The 25,068-nt window shown below is 37.1% G+C and overlaps 1 protein-coding gene across 2 annotated transcripts; it reads left to right on the forward strand.

Annotated features, from left to right (window-relative positions):
• Window positions 1-415: 415 nt before the first annotated feature.
• Window positions 416-6,553, forward strand: LOC117924977. 2 transcript variants are annotated; one of them, XM_034843738.1, is made up of 10 exons: window positions 416-934; window positions 1,113-1,262; window positions 1,579-1,638; window positions 2,549-2,665; window positions 2,986-3,183; window positions 4,105-4,152; window positions 4,436-4,528; window positions 4,623-4,850; window positions 5,279-5,610; window positions 5,845-6,553. In XM_034843738.1, exons 1-10 carry the CDS (start codon window positions 445-447, stop codon window positions 6,460-6,462), a joined length of 2,334 nt encoding a protein of 777 aa, XP_034699629.1. In that variant the 5' UTR covers window positions 416-444; the 3' UTR covers window positions 6,463-6,553. The 2 variants fall into 2 exon arrangements, with proteins under 2 accessions (XP_034699629.1, XP_034699630.1); XM_034843739.1 differs by lacking the exon at window positions 4,105-4,152.
• Window positions 6,554-25,068: the final 18,515 nt, after the last annotated feature.

A 25,068-nucleotide genomic window follows, 5' to 3' on the forward strand; every position in this document is an offset into this window, starting at 1 on the left:
AGACCGACTTTTTCTTTTCGACTGGCTAAAAGCTAACAACGTCAGTCGCAAGAAACTAAGACAAAATTACCAAAGTGGGGAGTCTTGATGCATTACGGGCAACAGAGTAAGCTAATGGAATCACATTTAATATTTAATCAAGGAAGGATCTTTAAGATAACCAATTAATTAGCAATGACTACATTGATGATTCCCAAGGTTTTATTTTTGTATCGTGGGGTCCATTCTTGTCCTTATCCCATATCTTGAGCAAGGTATCACTTTTGGAGTAGCATGTCCTGAGAACAGAGGAGGGAGGATGGGCTAGCGGGAGTGGTATACATATATATATATATATATATATATATATATATATATATATATATACATGTAGTCTATCTGTTTGATGGTATAGAGAGGAGTGGGTGACGTTCTTACTTGTTACTCATCATCAGGAGAGGAAGAATGGTGGAGTTCACTCTGACAAAACTGTTTGACGAGGTCCTGAAAGGGCACTGGGATAACGTTGTCGACATATACGAGCACATCAAAGGAGCTGCCCAACTCAAGATCAATAGTTCTGGGGACACAGCATTGCACAAAGCCGTCTCAGATGGCCGTGAACATATAGTTGAACAACTTGTTAAAGCGCTGCGTGCCGAGGTCAAGGATGCTCTAAAACTTACGAACAACCATGGCAACACTCCTCTCCATTTAGCTGCGGCCATGGGCAATATTCCTATGTGCAAATGCATGACTGGAGAGCATATAGATCTGCTGGACCAGCGCAATAATAATGGGCATACACCCCTCTTCTTGACCGTTCTCCATGGCAAACTGGACGCTTTCATTTTCCTCTGTGAAATCTGCAAACCAAATGGCATCGAGAGGTACTATCGAGGAGGAAAGTTTGGTGCAACGATTCTCCACACCGCCATTATTGGAGAGCACTTTAGTAAGTATTTTAAATTTCAGGCCTCTTCATAGGAGGATAGCATGCATGCGTACACACACGCCCAAGTATCGGTGTCTCATGTCTTGCTTATATATATATATGTGTGTGTATGTACGTATATTTCAACACGTTGGATATTTAAATGATCAACATTAATCTTTGTTGTTGTGCTTCACAGAATTGGCATTTCATATAATGAACAATCATAAAGAGCTAATGAACTGGATGGACGAAAGAGGATCGACCCCTCTCCATCTTCTGGCCGATAAGCCTTCAGTATTCAGAAGTGGTGCTTACTCCGGCTGGCGGGAAAATATTATTTATTCTTGTAAGTAGAACTCTCTGCCAATCTCATTATTCATTTAGGCACATTACCAATAACCTTTCATATATAAAGCAGATGATTTCCTTGGTCCAGGCCTAGTGCATGCGCACAGGCATTCATATCAATTATATTTTCATATCTATTAAGGACACATAAGAACCCATGCATGTAGTATCTGCTTCAAGTCAGTACCTAACGCGCACTACTTTTCAAGGAGTTCTTGCTGTGATGGATTGGATTCCAACCTGTAACTATTACACTATATTAACTACTGCAACAAAAATTTTGTTCACATTATTAATATTATTACTTTTGCAAGGTATAACTGTCAAAGAGCTGCCAGATCTCATTCTTCCAGACGAGATCAATAACCAAACAGGTATATATCAACTTTCAAGTCAGTATCCAGTATCCACGTCCTAGCTACAAGATACAAAACACAGCGTTTTCTGTATGTATTGGATATTCTTGTTGGCAGGCGCACATTATTAATATTATTATTTTTACATGGTAAAAATGCCAACAAGCTGCCAAATCCCAATATTCTTCCAGATCATATCAACAAACCAACAGGTATATATCAACTCTCCAGTGTCAGTATCCACCTACAAAATACATAGCACATAGCTTTTTCAGTATGTATTGAATATTCTTGTTGTCAGGTGCATGTGTAGTAGGCTTGCACAACACAAATATATATATATATATATATATTCTCTTCAAATGCTCCTCTGTAGTTGCATGAATATTCAGCGAGGAATTAATGTACCCATGATGACCATGCACATTACATGCTATATACATATAAAAACTGGGTCAAGTTTTGGGTTCATCAGCTGATTTCAAAGCTGCCAGCAGGTTCTATCATTATTAAACAAATATTTAAGCAACTCCAACTCCTCTAACCCCATTCGCTACTGCTTATCGACTTTTTCTTTGGTGCTCTTGACCTTCGTAGATCAGCCACTTAGTTAAACTAAAAATGGTGCAATGTGTCTTATCAATGGGCATTTCTGCACGCTTGCCACAAGCTACATTTATACTCCCTTTGAGAAATTTAGCCAACTTTGGTTTTCTGAGTTCGGGCACCCCAGCACATCATACACCAACCACATCCTATGCTAACCACCTAGTGCCAGAGGGCAGGCTGTCCAATTTTGAGCCATTAGTTTACTCATACTTCTGTTGTTCCAAGTATTTATATGATTCATTTGCTAGTTTGTCAGTACGTTCAACTGCTATGGCATTCACAACTAAACAATTGCGATAATTGGATTTTTTTTTTATAGGTCAACAGTCAAGGAACACTGAATTTCCAAGCGATCGATGGTTTCCACCAAATTATAGAAAATGCTGCTACTTCTTGAATTTCATATATAGTGTTATATTGGTTATCTTTGGATGGGGTAAGCAATGAAACTCCTACACAATTGTTTCCATCATAGTATGACATATGATTCAATCATCAAGCTTATATATAGAGGTATGTGGGCTACTAATACTACTTAGTGGCGTGGTGCTTCTTCTTCGTAATGATGCCTTTTATTCTTGTAGTTCTTCTTCTGTAATGATAATAGTGACAATTATAACTACTTTTAGCGTAGTCATAACATCTAATCAGAAAATTGCTATTAGTATGTAGCAGGTCCATTATGAATAAAATATAATCATAAATAAAAAAAATTAAATCGTTTAAATTACTTATGGATATGAATGCTGTGACCAGGCAAGCTGGTTTCTAATTCTAGAGCTAATGGAGAAAATGCTAAAAACTCTGGTCAAGTGGGGGATGCCGAGAACCCCAAAGAACTTGAAGATGAGAGTTTATGCATCCCATGCTTTCGGTTTTCTGGAGGTAATGGAGACAATGTAAAAAGACATGGCCAGACGGGATTGGCGGGGAACGCAAAAGAACTGCCTAAAGGTGAAAGCATATGTAGGAACCAGTTTTACTTTATATATATACAAGTAGTAGTAATATAAAGAATGTAATATTATTGCCAAGTAGTAATATTATAAGCAGTAGTAGTACTAGTAGTGTAATGATGTAGTAATAGTATAATATAATTATATAATTGATAATATAACAGTAATTATAATAATAACGATAAGGACAACAACTTTTACGGTTGTCTTATTGAAAAATTACATATCTGCATTTGACAGATAAGATATGAAATATCTAATCAGAAAGTTGTTAAATTGCTGCATTAGGCCACTAGGCAGATTGGTTTGTGGAAAAAAAAATAAAAAATCAATGCATCTGGCTTCTCAAATTCCTGCACCCCCTTGGCATTGCTCATACAATGTTTGGAATCTTTGGCCTTGTTTGGCTCATACCATGTTTGGAATCTTAGGTCTTGTTTGGCTATTATTTTTTTAAAACGGCTTTCTAAGAAAAAAAAAAAAAATAGTTGCAGTTCTTAAAAAAATAAAAAATAAAATAATAGTTTTCTATTATTGAAAACAAAAAATAGTTTTCTATTATTGAAAACAAAAAAATAGTTTCTATTGTTAACCACAATTTTTTAGTGTTTTTGGAGAATATATTTTCATTATTTTCACTATTTTCACTTGTTTTTTAAGGGCTATTATAAAACATAATTATATAAATATAAAAATTGATTAAAAATAAATCGATATATGTAAAAGTCATTTTTAAAATATATTTAAAAATATAGAAGATATGTTATAAAATATTTTAGGTTATAAATAGATTTTTATTCTATAAAATATGATAGAACAATTTTTAAAAATTATTTTCTAAAAAATTATTTTAGAGAACCGTCTCCAAAAGCACTTCCTAAACAAAACTTTTGTCCCTTTATTTATTTTATGGACACAGATAAGCTGCATTTGAGGAGCAGAGAATCCAAAAAGAGACAACATGAAGGTATGTAGGATCTAGTTTTACCTTATGTTCTTCCAGGACAAGTACTTTTTATCTATACACGGTATTTGGTTGGGCATGTGGTGATGCACAAGCTTGCATCTTATACCTTACGGTAATAAATAAATTAATTAAAGAAAAAAGTAACCAAAACCCTGTAGTTCAACCTGATAACATTCCAATTAGCTAGGATGATCAAATAACTTTAATTTAAACAGTTTATTTTGAATTTTGTTTGTCCATTGAGAAGTTTCTTATACCTATTTTCATATATATACATATACAGGTGAAGATCAACTGAAGTTCCCACCAAATTATCGCACAGGCATCGAGCTGATGAAGCTTGTATTTAAACTAATGCTGATTATCCTTGGATTGAGTATGGCACCATATTCCTATCACTATCTTTCCTTCTGCTATTATGTAAAGCAATATAGATTTAAATTGTGTTTTCCCGTTATGTGGTTCTAAAGGATACGAAGAAATACAGAAGATTAAGCACATGAAAGAGAAGCACGTATGGTCTGTTCAGATCCTCAAAAAAATGCTTGAAAGTACTAGAATTTATATGTATGATGCTGGTGGAAGGTCAGGACCATCAACATCAACATCCGGTGAAGGGCATGCTTTAATGGAAGATTTCACAGAATTTCCACCAGTAGAAACTAACGGAAAGGCCAAAGATGCCGATGATAAACACGGTATGTCTCTCCTTGAGATGATAGTATTAAGTCTGGGTACCTTCAAAATGACGTAAAAAGTTGAAACAAATGATAGGGCTATTATTATTATTACCATTACTTTTGCTCCAAACAGCTTTTCCAATTTGTATAATGCACTGATATATGGAGGGTGGTAGGGTGGAGTCTCTAGCTTTTATAGTAGATGTGAACTCGTCAGCTGTACACATGATGAGTAGTGGCATCATAGATAAGTATCCTGTACGAGCTTAACAGAATTTTTCCATCTTATGCAACATTTGTGTCAAATTGCCACAGAATAAGTGGAAACTGATAATCTAACGTCTATTTTGACGATACAAATGATTTTATTTTGGCTTTACTCATGGCTCACGCTAGACCTTTTCTCTATTAGCTTAGGAATTGTCTATTGTGGTATATATTGGCAGAGCCGGGGCTGGATAGAAGTGAGACACCAATATTAGCCGCAGCAAGAACTGGTATCAAAGAAATTGTGGAGCTCATCCTCAAGCATTTTCCAGTTGCCATTCATGACATGAACTCACAGAAGAAGAACATAGTGCTGTTGGCAGCGGAGAATAGACAACCCCATTTGATTGATCTCTTAATACAGAAAAATACCAGTGAAAGTGTATTTCATACGGTGGATATTAAAGGAAACAGTGCCTTGCACCTTGCTGCAAATTACGATCCGTCTGTGAATCCTTGGACTCTTCCAGGTGCTGCATTGCAAATGCAATGGGAAATAAAGTGGTATGAGGTACGAGAACGCAATATTTTTATTAAAGGTTTTCATTTTTTTTTTTTATTCTCTACGGTTAATTTACTTTTCATCATGCTTGTGGCTCCAATTGTCATTGCACAATACAAATGAAGTACAAGGCTTTAATTTTCTTTTTTCTTTTTTCTACCAAGATACACAATGATAGAGATCCTGGTAAATAGATTATAAATAAATATCTTTAAAATTGTTTATTTTGTTTCACGCTTGCAGTATGTCAAAAGTTCCGTGGGACCAGACTTCCTCATGTTGTACAATAAAGATGGCAAGACCGCAAAGGAGATCTTCACAACCACACATAAAGACCTCGTAAAAGAAGGTGGAAAATGGCTACTTAAGACCTCGGATTCATGCTCGGTTGTAGCAGCGCTTATTGCAACCGTCGCCTTTGCAACCTCAGCCACTATTCCAGGGAGCACCGAACAAGGGAAACCAGTTCTTGGAAAGGAACTAGCATTCCAAGTGTTTGCAATTTCATCATTACTTTCTCTTTGCTTCTCGGTCACTTCCTTGGTAATGTTTCTAGCAATTCTCACATCTAGATACCAAGAGAATGAATTTAGGATAACCTTGCATACGAGGCTTCTGTGGGGTTTATCGTTTCTGCTGATTTCCATAGCAGCCGGATTGGTCTCTTTTTGCGCAGGCCACTTCTTCATTCTGAATGATCACTTGAAATCTGTGGCAGTTCCAATATATGCAGTCACCTGCATCCCAGCAACACTTTTTGCCCTGGCCCACTTGCCTTTATACTTTGATCTCCTACGTGCCATTTTTACCAAAGTCCCACTGGTTTTGTATAACGGAAGGTTTGCTACGGACACAACTTAAAATTGATTAAAGATGTTTCTAAAAGTTAGAAATTTATTCAGTTTTTAAAAGTTAATTCGAATTTTGAGTGGTTGATTTAGTTTTTATATTTAAGGAGTTTAGTCATGTTTCTATATTTTTATTGTTTGGAGTTTCTATCTTGTTACATGAAAGTATTTATAGATAATAGATTATATAATATTTGAATAAGATTAGTGGAAGACAATAAATATTTTTAATTCTTCTCAATTATTTGTATTTCATTATAAACCATTGTAAGGGTAAAAACATAAAAAGAAAGTATAATTAAATTGATACGTAAGATAGAATAGAGATATGATGTTACTTTGGAGAAGATACTTTCTATAGAGAAACTGTTGGATCTCTTTACCAAGACTTTACTTAGCAGAGTCTTTGATGGATATATATAGGAAAAAAGTAGTGTTGGGAACCCTCGATTGCTCTGTTCTTAAATCCTAGATCAATAGGGTGCATGCAATGCTACCCCTCTAGATCTAAGCACAACGAAAACATGGTATTAAAACCCAAAATAGATATCAGAGATCTAAAAATAAAGACATGACATGTGATCTAGATGTTCCTAGATCAAATCCAAGCCAATGGACATGTTGCAGGCATTGTAGAACTCGTCTAGCCAACAATCTTCCACCCAATCACTCCCCTTCATGGATCTTGGTACGAGAGAAAGGTGGGTTTCTCTCTTTCTCTCTCTCTAGAGGGTGGCTAGGGTTTTTTTCTTTGGAATTTCAGAAAAACTTAACAAGAAGACTAAAGGCTTAACCCTTAAGGGGGTTTATATAAGCTTTGCTGTGGGCTTAAGTGACTTGAGCCAAAATTGGGTTTGGGTTACCTAATCCAGTCCATTTGGAAATTAATTAATTAATTAGTCATGATAGGCTTTAATTAATTGATTAACCTATTCTAAAAAGTCAATTCATAAGATCTAGTACAACCTTACGTTTTTACCAAAACGCCTTTATGCACACTTACGAATTATATACCCAAAATACCCTTAAAATGTGTTATCAAGAAATATGAGCTCAAACGAGGACCATTAGGACCCATAAAAAATACTGGCTCCATAAGAATCTAATTTTGAAGTTCACTCAACACTCCACTAATAACATAACATAAAAGTCTACAACAATGCAACATAAAAGCCTACAACATCTCATAAGCTAGTAGCATCTCAAAAGCCTACAACATCCTATAAGCATTTTTCCAATGTCATTAAAGTTGCATAATCATCACCCAAAATGCTAATAAGGCAAAAATCATACTGCGAAATTTGAATTTTCGAGTATTGTCCAAAAAAAGGTCATATCAACCTAGTACAAGCAAAATCCCATAATAGTAGACTAAAAACTGCGCAAACACCATAACAACTAGATATAAAGAGGGTCACGCCTTTTGCCCTTACTGTCAGAAAGCTCCACCTTGTTTATATCAAAGCTCTTGACACAAAGACACATCAACCTCACACTAGTGGGTGAGCTAAGAAAATTTGCATCACCATCTGATGCACTTAACTACTAGCTGAAGCAACTTCCAAGTCACTCCAATCATGGTGCCAACCTTGACCTAATCCTCAAACATGATAAGTTGATCATTAGCAAAGCCCTAACTCTTACAAGTAAGGAAAAAGATAGTAAAGTCTAATTAACAAACGTCAAATCTATCGCAAGTTCACATCAAATATTCAAGGAATTTTATAATCCTTCAAAATCCTGACCACATCATGGAAAGATCTAAAAAAAAAGTTACATCATCACTAGCTAAGCCTTTGATAGCTACATCGTGTACTGATTTGTTCCCAATTGGTGTCTTAGCTGATTCATGTCCAACTGGTGCTCTTTGATTGAGAGAGTAATCAACAAAATTTATAACCTATATCACCATGCATTAGGACAGCTTAGCTAATATAGCATAGTGGCTCTAGGATCGTTCATTGGGAAGGGTTTTCAACTCTCAACTGATACCAATTCAAAGTAAATTGGTGCTTTTTCATTTCAAGGTTAGCTTAAAAAGAAAACATAAAGATGTTTGAGTGAAAAGGGTTTGGTCTTAAACTAACCAAAAAGAAAGTAATGGAAATTACTTATGAAGAAAAACATTCCTTGGAGGTTTAGGTTCACAGGGGAGGTTTCTTATGCAAAAATAGAGTTCCGGTCATTTGGTTCATTTCCTCGCATTAGAGAATTAACATATAGTCAATTCTCTAACCGGTGCTGTACAGATGTATCCTTTAAATGGATTTCAGCTCTAATTCCCTCTCACTGATGCAACTTGCAATGGCTCGTGCCTCTTACCTAGCATTTGTCATTCAAGGTGATCTTTAACTTTGGACTTCCCTTCTCAAGCTCGCAAGAGATAACTAATGGATGTCTCCTTGGAGTCTAAAAGCTTACCAAGTGTTAGCAATTCTAGAAAATCCTACCTCCAAGTCACTTCCCAAAAGCTCGCAAGAGATAAACAAGTGCATCTCCATGGACGGAGATCACTGGCCTTACCAAGTATTGTCTCAAGTGACTTGAAGGTGTTTTAAGTTAACTAAAAACATAGAAATCATTAAAAGATCACACTTTCTTTTCATTCATGATTGAAACCACAAAGCTACTAATTCATGCACTTGGAACCTTTCCCGGCTACCTTAACTCCAAGGAACTAAAAGTCTAGCCACTCATTCTCTGAGGAAACTTCCTCAGAGCTTGTTTGGCTAGAAAGAAAACTAACAAGAAAACAATTATATGAAGGAAAAACAGGGCAAGTGCTCTTTAAAATATATTTCTTCCTTCTACTGATTACATAATAGATCACATAAGAGATGATATATTTGTAAAGAAAATTACAAACTATATATATAAGGTTATTCACCATTTTCCTTGCTTAAAGATTAAGGAATCCTATGATAGGTGGATTACAAGGAGACTTTGGGAATTTAGACAACAAATATCTAAAGCAAAATATCCCAAAATATCTCAAAATGTCGGTCGGAAATATCAAGAAGCTTCAGGAGAACACCGCTGCACTGTCTGCGGGTAAGCGTTACCAGAAGGTCCGGATATGTCTGACCGGAGAAGTTGAAACATCCTCTTCTCCCATCCGACTGTGAGATATCTGGATGTAAAATGTCGGCGCACGGAATTCCTCTCCGAGTGGACTGAGCTATGCTGCGCAAGGGGGACCGTCTGCGTGTGCAAGGTGTAGGGACCCCTCTCCCGGATGACACGGAGTGCGCAAGGCTATCTGGATCAACTCCATCCGGATTCCCAAAGAAGACATGTGGCGCGCTCTCCTATCCGGACTCCCTTAGGGAGAAGCACACGGCACTCTTGAACATCACACCCGGACGAGAGTATTTCCTATCCGGATATGCTGTCCGGATCATTGACTTCCGCCGCCATCCTGTCCGGACATCTTTTACTCCTTGCGTTCTGGATTTGCTTATGGCAAAGGACTTCAAAGCTTTGGTTCTTCATGTTTCTGAGCTTTCCATTGCTTTGCCATGGATTCCAAAGAATCTCTCCTCAATCTCGGATTGCTTTGGTGATTATAAAGCTATCAAAACACCAAAACTTAACACAATTTGATAAGAATTGATTGCAAGGGTCCTTAATATGTTAATTGGGTTAAAAGGTGATAACTACTACTCAAAAGTGTTTAAAAGAGTTTATTACCAGCTATCAAATAGCACTTTTTGAGTAGTAATCATGTACTTCCCAAACAATTCAACTACAATGCATGGAACAACCACAACATTAACTTAATTATTTTGGCATCTCCAATTAGATCCATGCTTACCATCAAAGTGAAGCAAAAGATAACCAAGTACAAACCAAAAAAGCTTAAAAAGTTCAATGACAAGAGACCACTTTAGAGATAAGATTTGAATAAGCACAAGAAGCAATTACTTTAGGAAGTAGAAACCTAATATGTCATTATTACTAAGTGTAGAAGCACTACTCTTATCGCCATCATTGGCACACAACCTAAAGTAGCTAAAAGGCCCTAAACTCTTTTAATGAAAAAGAAACCAGGGATGGGGGGCATTGGAGCTACAAAAACTTAGACCACTAGGAGAGTAGTTTACTTAAAAACGTAAGGGTTCACAAACTCACCTCACCCAAAAATAAGGACCATAAAAAAAGACAACGTCCTCACAAGTCGACCTAGTCGATCAACTTGTGCCTAAAAAGATGAGCCTAACTACTTTTGTCCTGATACACCTAAAAGTCAACAAAGTTTGTGACAATCTATAGAAAAAGTCTACCCCTTCACAAAATTTACTTGCATCTACACTAGAAGAATGCCTATAAAAGAAGCTATAGGCGACAAGAGGTGAGATCTTTCCCCTTCGAAAAAACCTTCTTTGTATTCAAAAAAGAAGCATAAGAATTTTCAATTAAAAATAAGAACTTTTCTAATAGGAACAATTAAACTAACGAATTAAAACAATAAACAATAAACATAAAAGGTAGATTAACAGTGAACTAAATCAAAATTAAAAACAAAAACTTTTCTAATAGAAATAATTAAACTAATGAATTAATATCATAAACACATCTAAACATAAAAAATATATTAAAATTGAACTAGATCAAAATTAAAAATAGGGACTTTTACAATAGAAACAATTAAATTAAAAAAAAGTACAAACACATCTAAACATAAAAGATAAATTAAAACTAAATCGAATTGGTATAAAAAAAAGGAACTTTATCTAATGGGATAAATTAAACTAAAGAATTAAAACCACAAACACATCCAAACTAAAAAAGAAAAATAAATTAAAACTAGATCGAAATTAAAACAAGAAATTTATTATATGGGATTAATTAAATCAAAGAACTAAAATCATTAAAACACTCAAGACTAAAAGGATGAATCAAAATGAAATCAAAGATAAATTTGAAATCGTATACTTACCTATAAACCGTTGTTTGTGGAGATTTTGTGGGCTACTCCTCTTTTTTTTATGGTTATGTGTCGGCTCCTCAAAGTTCTTTGCGCATCATCTCAAAAGAATTTCTCTCGTGTCCTCTCTGCCCTCCAAAAGAAAAGTCTCCCTGTGTCTCGATCTCTCTGCTATTCTCTCTATATATGACAGCCCACCATTATGGAATATTTTATTTCCTTTTGGGATATGTATGTGGATAAATGGAAAGTGCATACATGTGGCTCACATTGGAGACTCTCTCAAAGATGCAGCCTTTCCTTTTTAAAAAATGTGGAAAAGTCCCCAATTAGTAACGTGTGATTCCCTCAGAGAATGCGTGGAGATCCATTCCTTTTTTGGTGTGTCCTTGAGGATGTTTGGGCATTTTTCCAACATGGCCGCATGTATTTCTTCAATGGAATGTATTGATTCTTCAATGGAGTTGATGGCAGCTTGCGTGCTAATGATCCTTAGTAGTGCATGCTGATTTTCCTTGATTAAAAAAAGTGGACTGTTACTCCCCAAAAAGAACAAAATCTGGGCTGTTTTCTTGATTAAAAAAAATGTGGACTGCTACTCCCTAAAGAGATAAAAAAACTGAGTTGTTTCTTTGATTAAAAAAATGAGTGTTATTCTTATCTTTTTCCCTTTTGGAGGCTTGTATTTTGATTTTTATATAGAAAGTTCTTTTCTTTTGTAACAGAAAGTGATGTTTTAATTAGAAAGTGGTATTTTAACTTTTATGGAAAGTTCTTTTCTATTTTATATACATCATAATTCCAAAAAACAAATAAAATTAACAAACCTTTTTAAAGGTAATAATAATAATAATAACTTATCAAATTGGTATAAACAAATATATATATATATATATATATATATATATATATATTAAAAAAAACTTAACTTACCAAAAAATATATTTAAAGCACTTTAAGAAAATAACCAAATAAAATATAAAAAAATACAAAATAACTTACTAAAAAATTTATTAACGTACATATTAGTAAAAACATTTAATAGTAATCATAAAAAGAGATAAGATAATTGATCACATGCAATTTTGAAAAAACAAATAAATAGATAAAACTAAACAAATAGCTAAACAAATATAATAAATAAATAACTAAATAAATAAATAGATAAATGAATAAGAAATCAAGCTCATGCAAGTGTTAAGAAATACAAATCATGCGAATTATGCAAATCATACAGGAATTATCTAAAAGGTAACATAGGTGGGTCAAGATGCCTAAGTGGACCTAGCAAACCAAAGTGGGCCTAGATGTGCCTAAATGAGCTTAGGTGAGTCTAAGTGGGTTAAAGTGGACCTAAGTGAGCTTAGGTGAATCTAAGTGGGCTAGGTGTACCTAAGTGGGTCAAGGTGGACCTAAGTGGGCCTAGGGTGAGACTAGGTGAGCCTAACTAAGTCTAACATGAAGTGCACTTAAGTGAAGTCTAATCTAAACTTGAAGGGCAGCCAAGGTCATAATGTGGAGTCGGGTAAACCCCTCAACCAAACTCTCCAAAGTAGATCAGAGAAGGTAAGCTACATGAGTAGTTGATTCGTTCCCATCTGGTGTATCAGCTGATTCATGTCCAGCTGGTGCTCTTTGCTTGAGAGAGTAATCAACAAAATTTATAACCTATATCACCATGCATTAGGATAGCTTTAGCTAATATAGCATAGTGGCTCTAGGATCGTTCATTGGGAAGGGTTTTCAACTCACAACTGATACCAATTCAAAGTTAAATTGGTGTTTTTTCATTTCAAGGTTAGCTTAAGAAATAAAACACAAACTTTGTTTAAATGAGGTTTTGTTTAAAGCTAACCAAAAAGAAAGTAATGGAAATTACTTATGAAGAAAAATATTCCTTGGAGGTTTAGGTTCACAGGGGAGGTTCCTTATGCCAAAAACAGAGCTCCGGTCATTTGGTTCATTTCCTCGCATTAGAGAATTAACATATAGTCGATTCTCTAACCGGTGCTGTACAGATGTATCCTTTAAATGGATTTCAGCTCTAATTCCCTCTCATTGATGCAACTTGCAATGGCTTGTGCCTCTCACCTAGCATTTGCCATTCAAGGTGATCTTTAACTTTGGACTTTCCTTCTCAAGCTCACAAGAGATAACTAATGGATGTCTCCTTGGAATCCAAAAGCTTACCAAGTGTTGGCAATTCTAGAAAATCCTACCTTCAAGTCACTTCCCAAAAGCTCGCAAGAGGTAAACTAGTGCATCTCCATGGACAGAGATCACTTGCTTTACTAAGTGTTGGCTCAAGTGAATTGAAGGTGTTTTAAGTTAACTAAAAACATAGAAATCATTAAAGGATCACACTTTCTCTTCATTAATGGCTGAAACCACAAAGCTACTAATTCTTACACTTGGAACTTTTCCCGGCAACCTTAACTCCAAGGAACTAAAAGTCTAGCCACTCATTCTCTGAGGAAACTTCCTCAGAGCTTGTTTGGCTAGTAAGAAAACTAACGAGAAAACAAATATATGAAGGAAAAACAGAGCAAATGCTCTGTAAAATATATTTCTTCCTTCCACCGATTACATAATAATCATTGTAAAGAAAATTACAAACTATATATAAGAGGTTATTCACCCTTTGTTCTTACTTAAAGACTAAGGAATCCTATGATAGGTGGGTTACAAGGAGACTTTGGGGATTTAGACAACAAATATCTAAAGCAAAATATCTCAAGATGTCGGTCGAAAATATCAGGAAGCTTTAGGAGAACACCGCGACATTGTATACTGAGAGAAAAACTCTCCGGGTAAGCGCTATCAGAGGATCCGAATATGTCTGACCGGAGAAGTTGAAACGTCCTCCTCTCCCATCCGGATGTGAGATATCTGGATGTGAAATGTCGGCGGACGGAATTCCGGATGTGAAATATCCGGAGAAGGTGGAATGTTGGCCAGATTGAATTCTTCCTCCGGGTGGAATGAGCTATGTCGCAAGGGGGACCGTCTGTGTGTGCAAGGTGTAGGGACCCCTCTCCCTGATGACACGGAGCATGCAAGGCTATCCGGATCAACTCCATTCGGATTCCCCAAGAGGACATGTGGCGCGCTCCCCTATCCGGACTTCCTCAGGGAGAAGCACACGATACTCGTGAACATCACACCAGGACGATAGCATATCCTATCCGGATATGTTGTCCGGATCATTGACTAAAGTGAGCAAGCCTTGCTACGTTATTCGGACAGCCTGCCATAGACCATGTTCCATCGCCATCCGATGGTGTGTCCGGATATCCTGTCCAGACATCTTTTGCTCCTTGCATTCCGGATTTGCTTATGGCAAAGGACTTCAAAGCTTTGGTTCTTCATGTTTCTGAGCTTTCCATTGCTTTGCCATGGATTCCAAAGAACTCTCCTCAATCTTTGATTGCTTTGGTGATCAAAAAGCTATCAAAACACCAAAACTTAACACAATTTGATTAGAATTGATTGCAAGGGTCCTTAATATGTTAATTGGGTTAAAAGGTGATAACTACTACTCAAAAGTGTTTAAAAGAGTTAATTACAAGCTATCAAATAGCACTTTTTGAGTAGTAATCACTCCCCCCAACCGACATATTGCTAGTGTCTTAGCAATGAAGGAGAGAAAAATAAAAATAAACAGTACTATAATTTACAACATCATGCTGATAAAAAAACAATTTTCAAGTGGCATGATGATCTAACTCTCACATGGAACATTAAAGAAATAAAACTCAAACTTCAACAAGAGTTATCAAATAACTTGTCTAATCACAGTTCTTAAAGAGAAGGCATTATGCAAATTTAAGCTTTAAAAGAGTTTCCACTCCCAAAGGGTCAAACCTTACTCTTCCACAAAAATCTAAGTGTTATTTATTAGTTTCCGAATATAGTATGTTGAACTATCTCTCCTCCCAACCTAGTTCTTTTTCATAGCTTAGCAAACTAATCAACCTCCAATAGGTTAAGAATGCACCTCTTGTTTCACAATTTTTTTCATTGTAGGAGTACAAGGCTTAAAGGTATTATTTTCTAAATTGTCCATGTAATGGGGGTCTATCGATGACTCCCAACCAATTAAGGTTTAGGGCATCAAGTTGTAAAGATCTTTCAACCACTAACTCCTCGGATTTTACCCCGGACTTTTGAGAATAAATTTTAATACCCAAGCACCTACAGTATGTTAAACTCCACCTATTCACCCTTGTAACGAGCATTGAGGTCGGTGACTCCCAACCAATGAAGGCTTAGGGCACTAGGTTTTAAAGATTTTCACCATATACCCCTCGGACCTTGCTCGGGTTTCAAGGTAAGCAAACATTTTTTATTTTTTTATTTATTTTTTATTTTTTATTTTTTTTTTTCAAAGGCTCATTGGCCTTTAAAAGGTGTCCCAACACTATTAAATGAGGTCAAAGGTACCAAGTCTAAAAGTTTCCTAAGTCAAGAGGGAAATAGTTTTTCATCTTATAATCAAAACCTATTGTGCACAGTGTGTGAATAGCTTAGAGTGGAAGAATTAAGGTTGAATTCAATAGAAGTTTCAACAATTCATCAACTTTAATAAGCATAATACAAAATCTAAGTCAAGTAAAAAGACAAAAATTCAATTTCTCCCTTTTCATTTTTGAGAATTTTTCCTTAATAACCATGGAGAGTAGAATAAAAACTTAAAAAATTTTAAAATTAAGCAAAAAAAAAAAAAAACTAAATTACCAAAATAACTTAGCATTATTAACAATACTTCCTTCCTCAACTCTCCCCCCAACCAAGCTGAACATTGTCCTCAATGTGAAAAAAGCGATTGAAAAATATGGAGGAAGTGGTACCTCCTGAGTGACGTGGAGTGATGGTGTGGAAATGATGGCTCAGCTGCCTCTCCTATAGGAGGCTCCTAATAAGGCATAGGCTGATCAACAAAAGGAGGGGCCTGTGATGGCTTTGATGAGCTGGGAATGGCATCAGCTCGGAGTAGCTTCTTTTGATTTTCTTGTAATTCCTCCTTGACTTTAATCATTTAAAAAGTTATTTACAATTAACATAATTTTAGACCAAAATTACAATCAAATAATTTACAAAACTTAAAAATTAATCTATTTAACAAAATTATGGACTTTGGTGAAACCAAGTACATCTAACCCTTCTCTGATCAGGCTTTTTGTGGCTCAAGGAGGTTGATTTCCTCCTTTTCTGGCTTGAACGGCTCAATGAATGGCTTGAGACGATGACCATTGACTCTAAAGGTGTCTATGTCATTGGAATTTAGTAATTCCACCACTCCATTGAGATGTACTTGGTGAATAATGAAAGGACCTATCCACCTTGACTTGAGCTTCCCTGGAAAGATATGGAGCCTTGAGTCGTAGAGTAGGACTCTTTGTCCTTTCCGCAATTCTTTGTTGGAGATTAGTTGATCATGCCACTTCTTCATCCTCTGTTTTGCAACTTTGGAATTGATGTAAGCATCATTTCTTAATTCCTTCATCTCATTAAGGTCTAAGCACCTCTTTGCCCTAGCTCTGATCAAGTCCATGTTCAACCTCTTGATTGCCCACCAAGCCTTATATTCAACTTCCACAGGGAGGTGGCATGCTTTGCCATAGACGAGATGGTAGGGGGACATGCCAAAAATAGTCTTATAAGATGTTCTATATGTCCATAATGAATCATGTAGCTTATAGACCAATCTTTTCTACTTGTAATCACCACTTTCATCAGTATGTTTTTTATTTCCCTGTTTGCTAGCTCCACTTGCTCGGAAGTTTGAGGATGATAAGGTGTAGCTACCTTATGCTTCTTTCATACTTGGCTAATAGGGTTTCAAAAGGTTTGTTGCAAAAATGAGTACCTACATCACTGATTATGGCCTTGGGCACCCCAAATCTTGAGAAGATGTTCTCCTTAAGAAATTTGAGAACTACCCTGTGATCATTATGTTTACAAGGGATTGCCTCCACCCATTTGGAAACATAGTCCACCCCCACCAATACATAAGAGTTACCAAAAGACATTGGGAAAGGTCTCATGAAGTCAATACCCCAAACATAAAAAAAGATCAACTATAAGGATGGGGTTCATGGGCATTTGGTTTCTTTTTGTAAGCTTCTCGAGTCTTTGGCATCTATCACAACTCCTACACATAATGTGGGAATCTTTGAAAAGCGATGGCCAAGTAAACCCTGATTGCAAGACCTTCATGGCTGTTTTTTGATAGGCAAAGTGGCCTCCACAGGCATTCTCATGGCAATGGCTGAGGATCCCTTGTTGCTCTTCTTCAGGGACACACTTTCTTATGATCTGATCAGCACAGTACTTGAAAAGGAAAGGCTCTTCCTAATAATAAGCATGAATCTTTGCAAAGAAGTGCTTCCTGTCTTGCGCTTTCCACTCACTTGGAACTTCACCAGTAACCAAATAGTTAGCAATATGAGCATACCAAGGAGCTTTCTCTAGCAACATAAGTGATTCCTCAGGAAAGTCATGATTAATAGGTAATACATGGGAATTATGTGTTATAGCCAACCTTGAAAGGTGGTCAGCTACCACATTCTCCACCCCTTTCTTGTCTCTGATTTGGAGATCAAACTCTTGTAACAAAAGAATCCATCTAATCAACCTTGCTTTTGCATCTTGCTTTGTTAATAAATACTTCAAGGCTGAATGGTCAGTGAAAACAATGATGAAAGACCCTACCAAATAAGCACGAAACTTGTCTAAAACAAACACCACAACTAACAATTCTTTCTCTGTAGTTGTGTAGTTTCTTTGAGCCTCGTTCAATGTTTTGCTTGCATAGTAGATCACATAGGGCTTCCCATCTTCTCTTTGGCCAAGTACAACTCCTATAGTAAAGTCACTAGCATCACACATTACTTCAAAGGGTAATTGCCAGTTAGGAGCCCTAACTATTGGAGCAGTTGTCAAAAATTGCTTCAATTGATCAAAACTCTTTTGACATCTTTCATCCCAGACAAACTTAGCATCCTTAGCTAAAAGTTCACAAAGAGGCCTTGAAAGCTTAGAGAAGTCTTGTATAAATCTCCTGTAGAACCCTGCATGGCCAACAAATTGCCTTACTCCTTTTACAGTGGTTGGGGATGGCAACTTGGCAATAAGTTCCACCTTTGCTTTTTCAACTTCAATGCCTTTCTCGGAGATGATATGGCCAAGGACAATTCCTTGACGTACCATAAAATGGCATTTCTCCCAGTTGAGCACTAAGTTTTTTTCAATGCATCTTTTAAGAACCGCTTCTAAATTTACTAAGCATTCTTCAAAAGTACCTCCATATATGGTGATATCATCCATGAAAACCTTCATAATTCGCTCCACCATATCACTGAAGATACTAAGCATACATCTTTGGAATGTTGCAAGTGCATTGCATAAACCAAAAGGCATTCTTCTGTAGGCATATGTTCCAAACGGACAAGTGAAAGTGGTCTTCTCCTGATCTTCAACATCAATTTCAATTTGGAAATACCCTGAGTACCCATCCAAGAAACAATAGAAAGGATGGCCAGAGACTCTCTCCAACACCTGATCAATAAACGGGAATGGAAAATGATCTTTCCTTGTGACAGCATTCAATTTCCCGTAGTCAATACACACCATCCAACCTGAAGTGAGACGTGTAGCAATTTCTTCTCCTTTTTCATTCTGAACCACAGTAATCCCCGACTTCTTTGGTACCACTTGAGTAGAACTCACCCAAGGGCTGTCAGATATGGGATAAATAATACCCGCTTGGAGTAGCTTCAGTACCTCAGTTCGCACCACTTCTTGTAAATGAGGATTCAATATTCTTTGAGGTTGACGAATTGGTTTAGCTTCTTCCTCCATATATATGTGATGTGTACAAACCAAAGGACTGATTCCTTTCAAGTCAGATATTTGCCATCCTATTGATTTCTTGCACCTCTTAAGAACTTCAAGTAGAGAAATCTCCTGATAACCAGTAAGAGATGAAGATATAACAACAGGACATTAGTTATTTTCTTCCAGGTACGTATATTTTAACTCCATGGGCAGAGGTTTCAAATTGAGCTTCGGGATTTCTTCTGTTACATCATCTTGTCCTTCCTCTTTATTGAATAAAGGTAGGATCTCTTCTTTCCTCCTCCAACCTTGTAGAGTAGCAAGGACATTAGCGGGTTCAGACAACCCTTCTTCAAGATCCTCAAGACTTTCATTCAACTTGTCTTGCATATTCTGATCACAATGCTCCTCCACTAGAGTGTCAATAATGCATACCTCTTCTGGACCTTCTTCTTCTTCTGGAGTAATTAGCTTCTTTGACATATGAAAGATATTAAGCCTCAAGTGTCATGTTGCCAAAAGTGAGTTGCATAAGTCCATTCCTACAATTTATGATTGCATTTGAAGTAGCAAGAAATGACCTTCCAAGGATGATAGGAACATAATTAGCTTCCTTAACTAAATGATCAGTATCAAGAACAACAAAATCTACTGGATAGTAGAAATTATCAACTTGAACTAAAACATCCTCAATTATCCCCCTTGGAATTTTCACTGACCTATCAGCTAAAGATAGAGTGATTGATGTTGGCTTTAATTCACCAAGTCCCAATTGCTTATAAACAGAGTATGGTAACAAATTCACACTTGCTCCCAAATCTAACAAAGCTTTTTCCACTACCTTTCCTCCAATCATGACTGAAATGGTAGGACATCCCAAATCTTTGTACTTCAAAGGAGATTTGCATTGTATGATGGCACTCACTTGCTCAGTCAAGAAAGCTTTCTTATTCACATTCAACCCTCTTTTGATAGTACATAGGTCCTTTAGGAACTTTGCATATGATGGAACTTGCTTAATCATATCCAGCAATGGAATGTTGACCTTCACTTGCCTCAATACTTCAAGGATTTCTGATGCATTTTTTATCCCTTTTTTCCCATGCAAAGCTTGAGGAAAAGGTGGAGATGTGCGTTTCTTCATCAATTCTTCCTTAATAAGCTCTTTCTCCGGATTTGCATTCATTGTTGAATCACGGTCCTTTTTCCCTTCACTGATATCTTTCTTCTTTCCTTTCATTTCCTCCCTCTTCTTTGTCTCTTCTTCTTCCTTCTCTTCAACATATAGCTTGGGTGTTGGTGACTCAACCTTTTTACCACTCCTTAGAGTGATCAAGGCTTTAACATCTCTCACCTGTGAAGATTCTCCCTCATGAGTTTCCACTTCGTGGATACCATTGGGGTTTTGGTGAGGTTGAGAAGGAAATCTACCCTTCTCTTGCATTGTGTTCAAATTAGTGAGCCTTGAGATTGAGTATTGGAGATTATCTATCTTCTGAGATAAGTCATTTTGCATCCCATCCATCATTTTGTTCAAAGCATTCTCTACACTGTCAATTCTTTGACTGAGTTGAGAATTGATGGATTTTTGTTCTCCAACAAAATCTCGCACAACCTTGCTGAGATTCACTATTGCTTGTTCAAGACTTGAAGCTTGTTGGGATGGTTGAGATGGTTGAGCCGACTGTTGGTACTGAGGTGCTCTTGGCTTCCATGAAAAATTTGGATGATTCCTCCAACTTGAGTTGTAAGTATTGCCATACGAAGCATTGTTATTGGGCTTGAATTGTCCAATGACATTTGCTATGTCTCCAAACATTTCTCTAGCAACTGGAATTGTAGGACACTCCTCCACCAAGTGTTCATAAGATTGACAAATTGAACATGGCTTTACTTGCACTGGTGTTTCAGCAATAGCTTGCACTTCATGCATCTTTTTCAGTTCTAGCTCCTCCACTCCTCTTGTCATAGATGCAAATTTTGCTTTCATATCAACATCTTCATTCAAGGTGTACATCCCAGCCTTAGCATGAAAAGCATTTGGTTGAGACTTCATCTTTCCCACTTCTCCTTTATGCGGTTCATCCCATCCCCTTGAGACTTCAGCTACATAACTCAAGAAATCCATAGCTTCCTCGGGATTCTTACTCATGAACTCCACACATTGTTTCGAGGAGTTGCTTCATTGAGGAAGACATCCCATCATAGAAATAACTCACCAATAGCCATGTATCAAAGCCATGGTGAGGACAAGCATTAATGGCTTCCATGTATCTTTCCCAACACTCATAGAATTTCTCATTCTCTTTAGCTGAGAAGTTTGAAATTTGTCTTTTCAAGCTATTTGTTCTGTGAGTAGGAAAAAACCTCTTGAGGAATTCAGCTTGTAAATCAGTCCAAGTACGGATACTCCTTGGCCTTAAAGAATTAAGCCAAATCTTGGCCTTATCCTTTAAAGTAAAAGGAAATAATTTAAGCCTCATCAGGTCGATAGAAGCTCCTTCCTCTCTGAATGTATTACAAACATCTTCAAATTCCTTGATATGGGCATAAGGATTCTCACTTTCCATTCCATGGAAAGTTAGCAGAAGTGGCACAATATGGGGTCTTATCACTAGCTGCTCTGTAGGGGGCACTATACATGATGGTGCACTCATACGAGGTGGATGCATACGGTCCCTCATTGATCTGAATTCATTGGGATTGTCCTGATGACCATGGTGACTATGCTGATCCTCAGGTGTAGTTTCCATGATGTTCAAGATTACTTCCAACTCCTTGTTAAGAGGTGTTTCAAATTTAACAAGTCTTCCTCCACAATCTCGTATCCACTTTGGCATACACAACTAGTATCAATTGTAACAAAGAAAAAAAAAAACAAAAATAGATGAAAACAAAAACAAAACTACCAAAAAGAGTTCGATTAACTAAAACTAAATTAAAAACTATGCTAGAATATAAACGAGTAAAGGAAACAACTAAAAGAGTTAGTAAAATGATAGAAAATTCACCAAACTTGTGATGAAAACCACAAGTACACTGAAATAATATCACTATGAAGTTGGCACCTTCCCCGGCAACGACGCCATTTGATTCATTCCCATCTGGTGTCTCAGCTGATTCATGTCCAGTTGGTGCTCTTTGCTTGAGAGAGTAATCAACAAAATTTATAACCTATATCACCATGCATTAGGATAGCTTTAGCTAATATAGCATAGTGGCTCTAGGATCGTTCACTGGGAAGGGTTTTCAACTCACAACTAATACCAATTCAAAGTTAAATTGGTGCTTTTTCATTTCAAGGTTAGCTTAAGAAATAAAACACAAACTTTGTTTAAATGAGGTTTTGTTTAAAGCTAACTAAAAAAAAAGTAATTGAAATTACTTATGAAGAAAAATATTCCTTGGAGGTTTAGGTTCACAAGGGAGGTTCCTTATGCCAAAAACAGAGCTCCAGTCATTTGGTTCATTTCCTCGCATTAGAGAATTAACATATAGTCGATTCTCTAACCGGTGCTGTACAGATGTATCCTTTAAATGGATTTCAGCTCTAATTCCCTCTCACTGATGCAACTTGCAATGACTCGTGCCTCTCACCTAGCATTTGTCATTCAAGGTGATCTTTAACTTTGGACTTCCCTTCTCAAGCTCACAAGAGATAACTAATGGATGTCTCCTTGGAGTCCAAAAGCTTACCAAGTGTTGGCAATTCTAGAAAATCCTACCTTCAAGTCACTTCCCAAAAGCTCGCAAGAGGTAAACTAGTGCATCTCCATGGACGGAGATCACTTGCTTTACCAAGTGTTGGCTCATGTGAATTGAAGGTGTTTTAAGTTAACTAAAAACATAGAAATCATTAAAGGATCACACTTTCTCTTCATTAATGGCTGAAACCACAAAGCTACTAATTCTTACACTTGGAACTTTTCCCGGCAACCTTAACTCCAAGGAACTAAAGTCTAGCCACTCATTCTCTGAGGAAACTTCCTCAGAGATTGTTTGGCTAGTAAGAAAACTAACGAGAAAACAAATATATGAAGGAAAAACAGAGCAAATGCTCTATAAAATATATTTCTTCCTTCCACCGATTACATAATAATCATTGTAAAGAAAATTACAAACTATATATGAGAGGTTATTCACCCTTTGTTCTTACTTAAAGACTAAGGAATCCTATGATAGGTGGGTTACAAGGAGACTTTGGGAATTTATACAACAAATATCTAAAGCAAAATATCTCAAGATATCGGTAGAAAATATCAAGAAGCTTCAGGAGAACACCGCGACACTCTATACTGAGAGAAAAACTCTCCGGGTAAGCGCTATCAGAGGATCCGGATATGTCTGATCGGATAAGTTGAAACGTCCTCCTCTCCCATCTGGATGTGAGATATCCGGATGTGAAATGTCGACGGACGGAATTTCGGATGTGAAATATCCGGAGAAGGTGGAATGTCGGCCAGATTGAATTCTTCCCCCGGGTGGAATGAACTATGTCGCAAGGGGGACCGTCTGCGTGTGCAAGGTGTAGGGACCCCTTTCCCTGATGACACGGAGTGCGCAAGGCTATCTGGATCAACTCCATCCGGATTCCCCAAGAGGACATGTGGCGTGCTCCCTTATCCGGACTCCCTCAGGGAGAAGCACACGACACTCGTGAACATCACACCTGGACGATAGCATATCCTATCCGGATATGTTGTCCGGATCATTGACTAAAGTGAGCAAGCCTTGCTACGTCATTCGGATAGCTTGCCACAGACCATGTTCGGCCGCCATCCGATGGTGTGTCTGGATGCCCTGTCTGGACATCTTTTGCTCCTTGCATTCCGGATTTGCTTATGGCAAAGGACTTCAAAGCTTCGGTTCTTCATGTTTCTGAGCTTTCCATTGCTTTGCCATGGATTCCAAAGAACTTTCCTCAATCTCTGATTGCTTTGGTAATCAAAAAGCTATCAAAACACCAAAACTTAACACAATTTGATTAGAATTGATTGCAAGGGTCTTTAATATGTTAATTGGGTTAAAAGGTGATAACTACTGCTCAAAAGTGTTTAAAAGAGTTAATTACAAACTATCAAATAACAATTTTTGAGTAGTAATCAGTAGTAATGGGCCATCAAAGAATCACTGTGGAATATTGGAAGTGAACTTAAAGACATGTGTTAAAGGGACAAAATGGAGGGTCTACACCTAGATCTCGTAGGGTGAATGTATCTATTCCTAGGGCTCTCTATATCTAAAGAAACGAAAAATAATGGCTTCAAAAAGCATTGTAGAATAAAGATCTAGAGATTTGAAACTCATACATGTGATCTGGATGTTTTGAGATCAAAATCCATTCGTTGAAGAACATGCTTGGAAAAACTAGAGTCTCTCTCCTCATGCTATTGCCCACGTGCGCATCCTGTGTGATTCTCGTGCATGCGGTCTATATGTGTCCCAAGTGATTCCCGTGCATGCGGTCTATATGTGTCCCATGTGATTTCCGTGCACGTCCCATGCGATTCTTGTGCACATGGTCTATGCGGGTCTTATGCGCTATAGCCTTACATCCAAGAAGGTCTCGTACACCTAAGATCTTCCACTCAATGACTCAAACCACCATCTTGGCACTCCAAAGTGTGGGCATTGGAAGGGGGGAGGCTATGACGCTTTATTTCTTTCTTTCTCTCTTTCAGGTGGAAGACAACTCTCACCAAAGGTCATTAGGAAACCCTAACCCTTAAAGGGGTATTTATGGGATTGCCCGTTGAGCTAAGTGACTTAAGCCCATCAAGGCTTAGGTAACTTAATCTAGCCCAAAATGGATCCTAATTGATTAATTAACCACATAGGGTCATCTAATTAATC

This window comes from Vitis riparia, chromosome 11, assembly GCF_004353265.1.
Source record: "Vitis riparia cultivar Riparia Gloire de Montpellier isolate 1030 chromosome 11, EGFV_Vit.rip_1.0, whole genome shotgun sequence".
Lineage (NCBI taxonomy): Eukaryota > Viridiplantae > Streptophyta > Magnoliopsida > Vitales > Vitaceae > Vitis > Vitis riparia.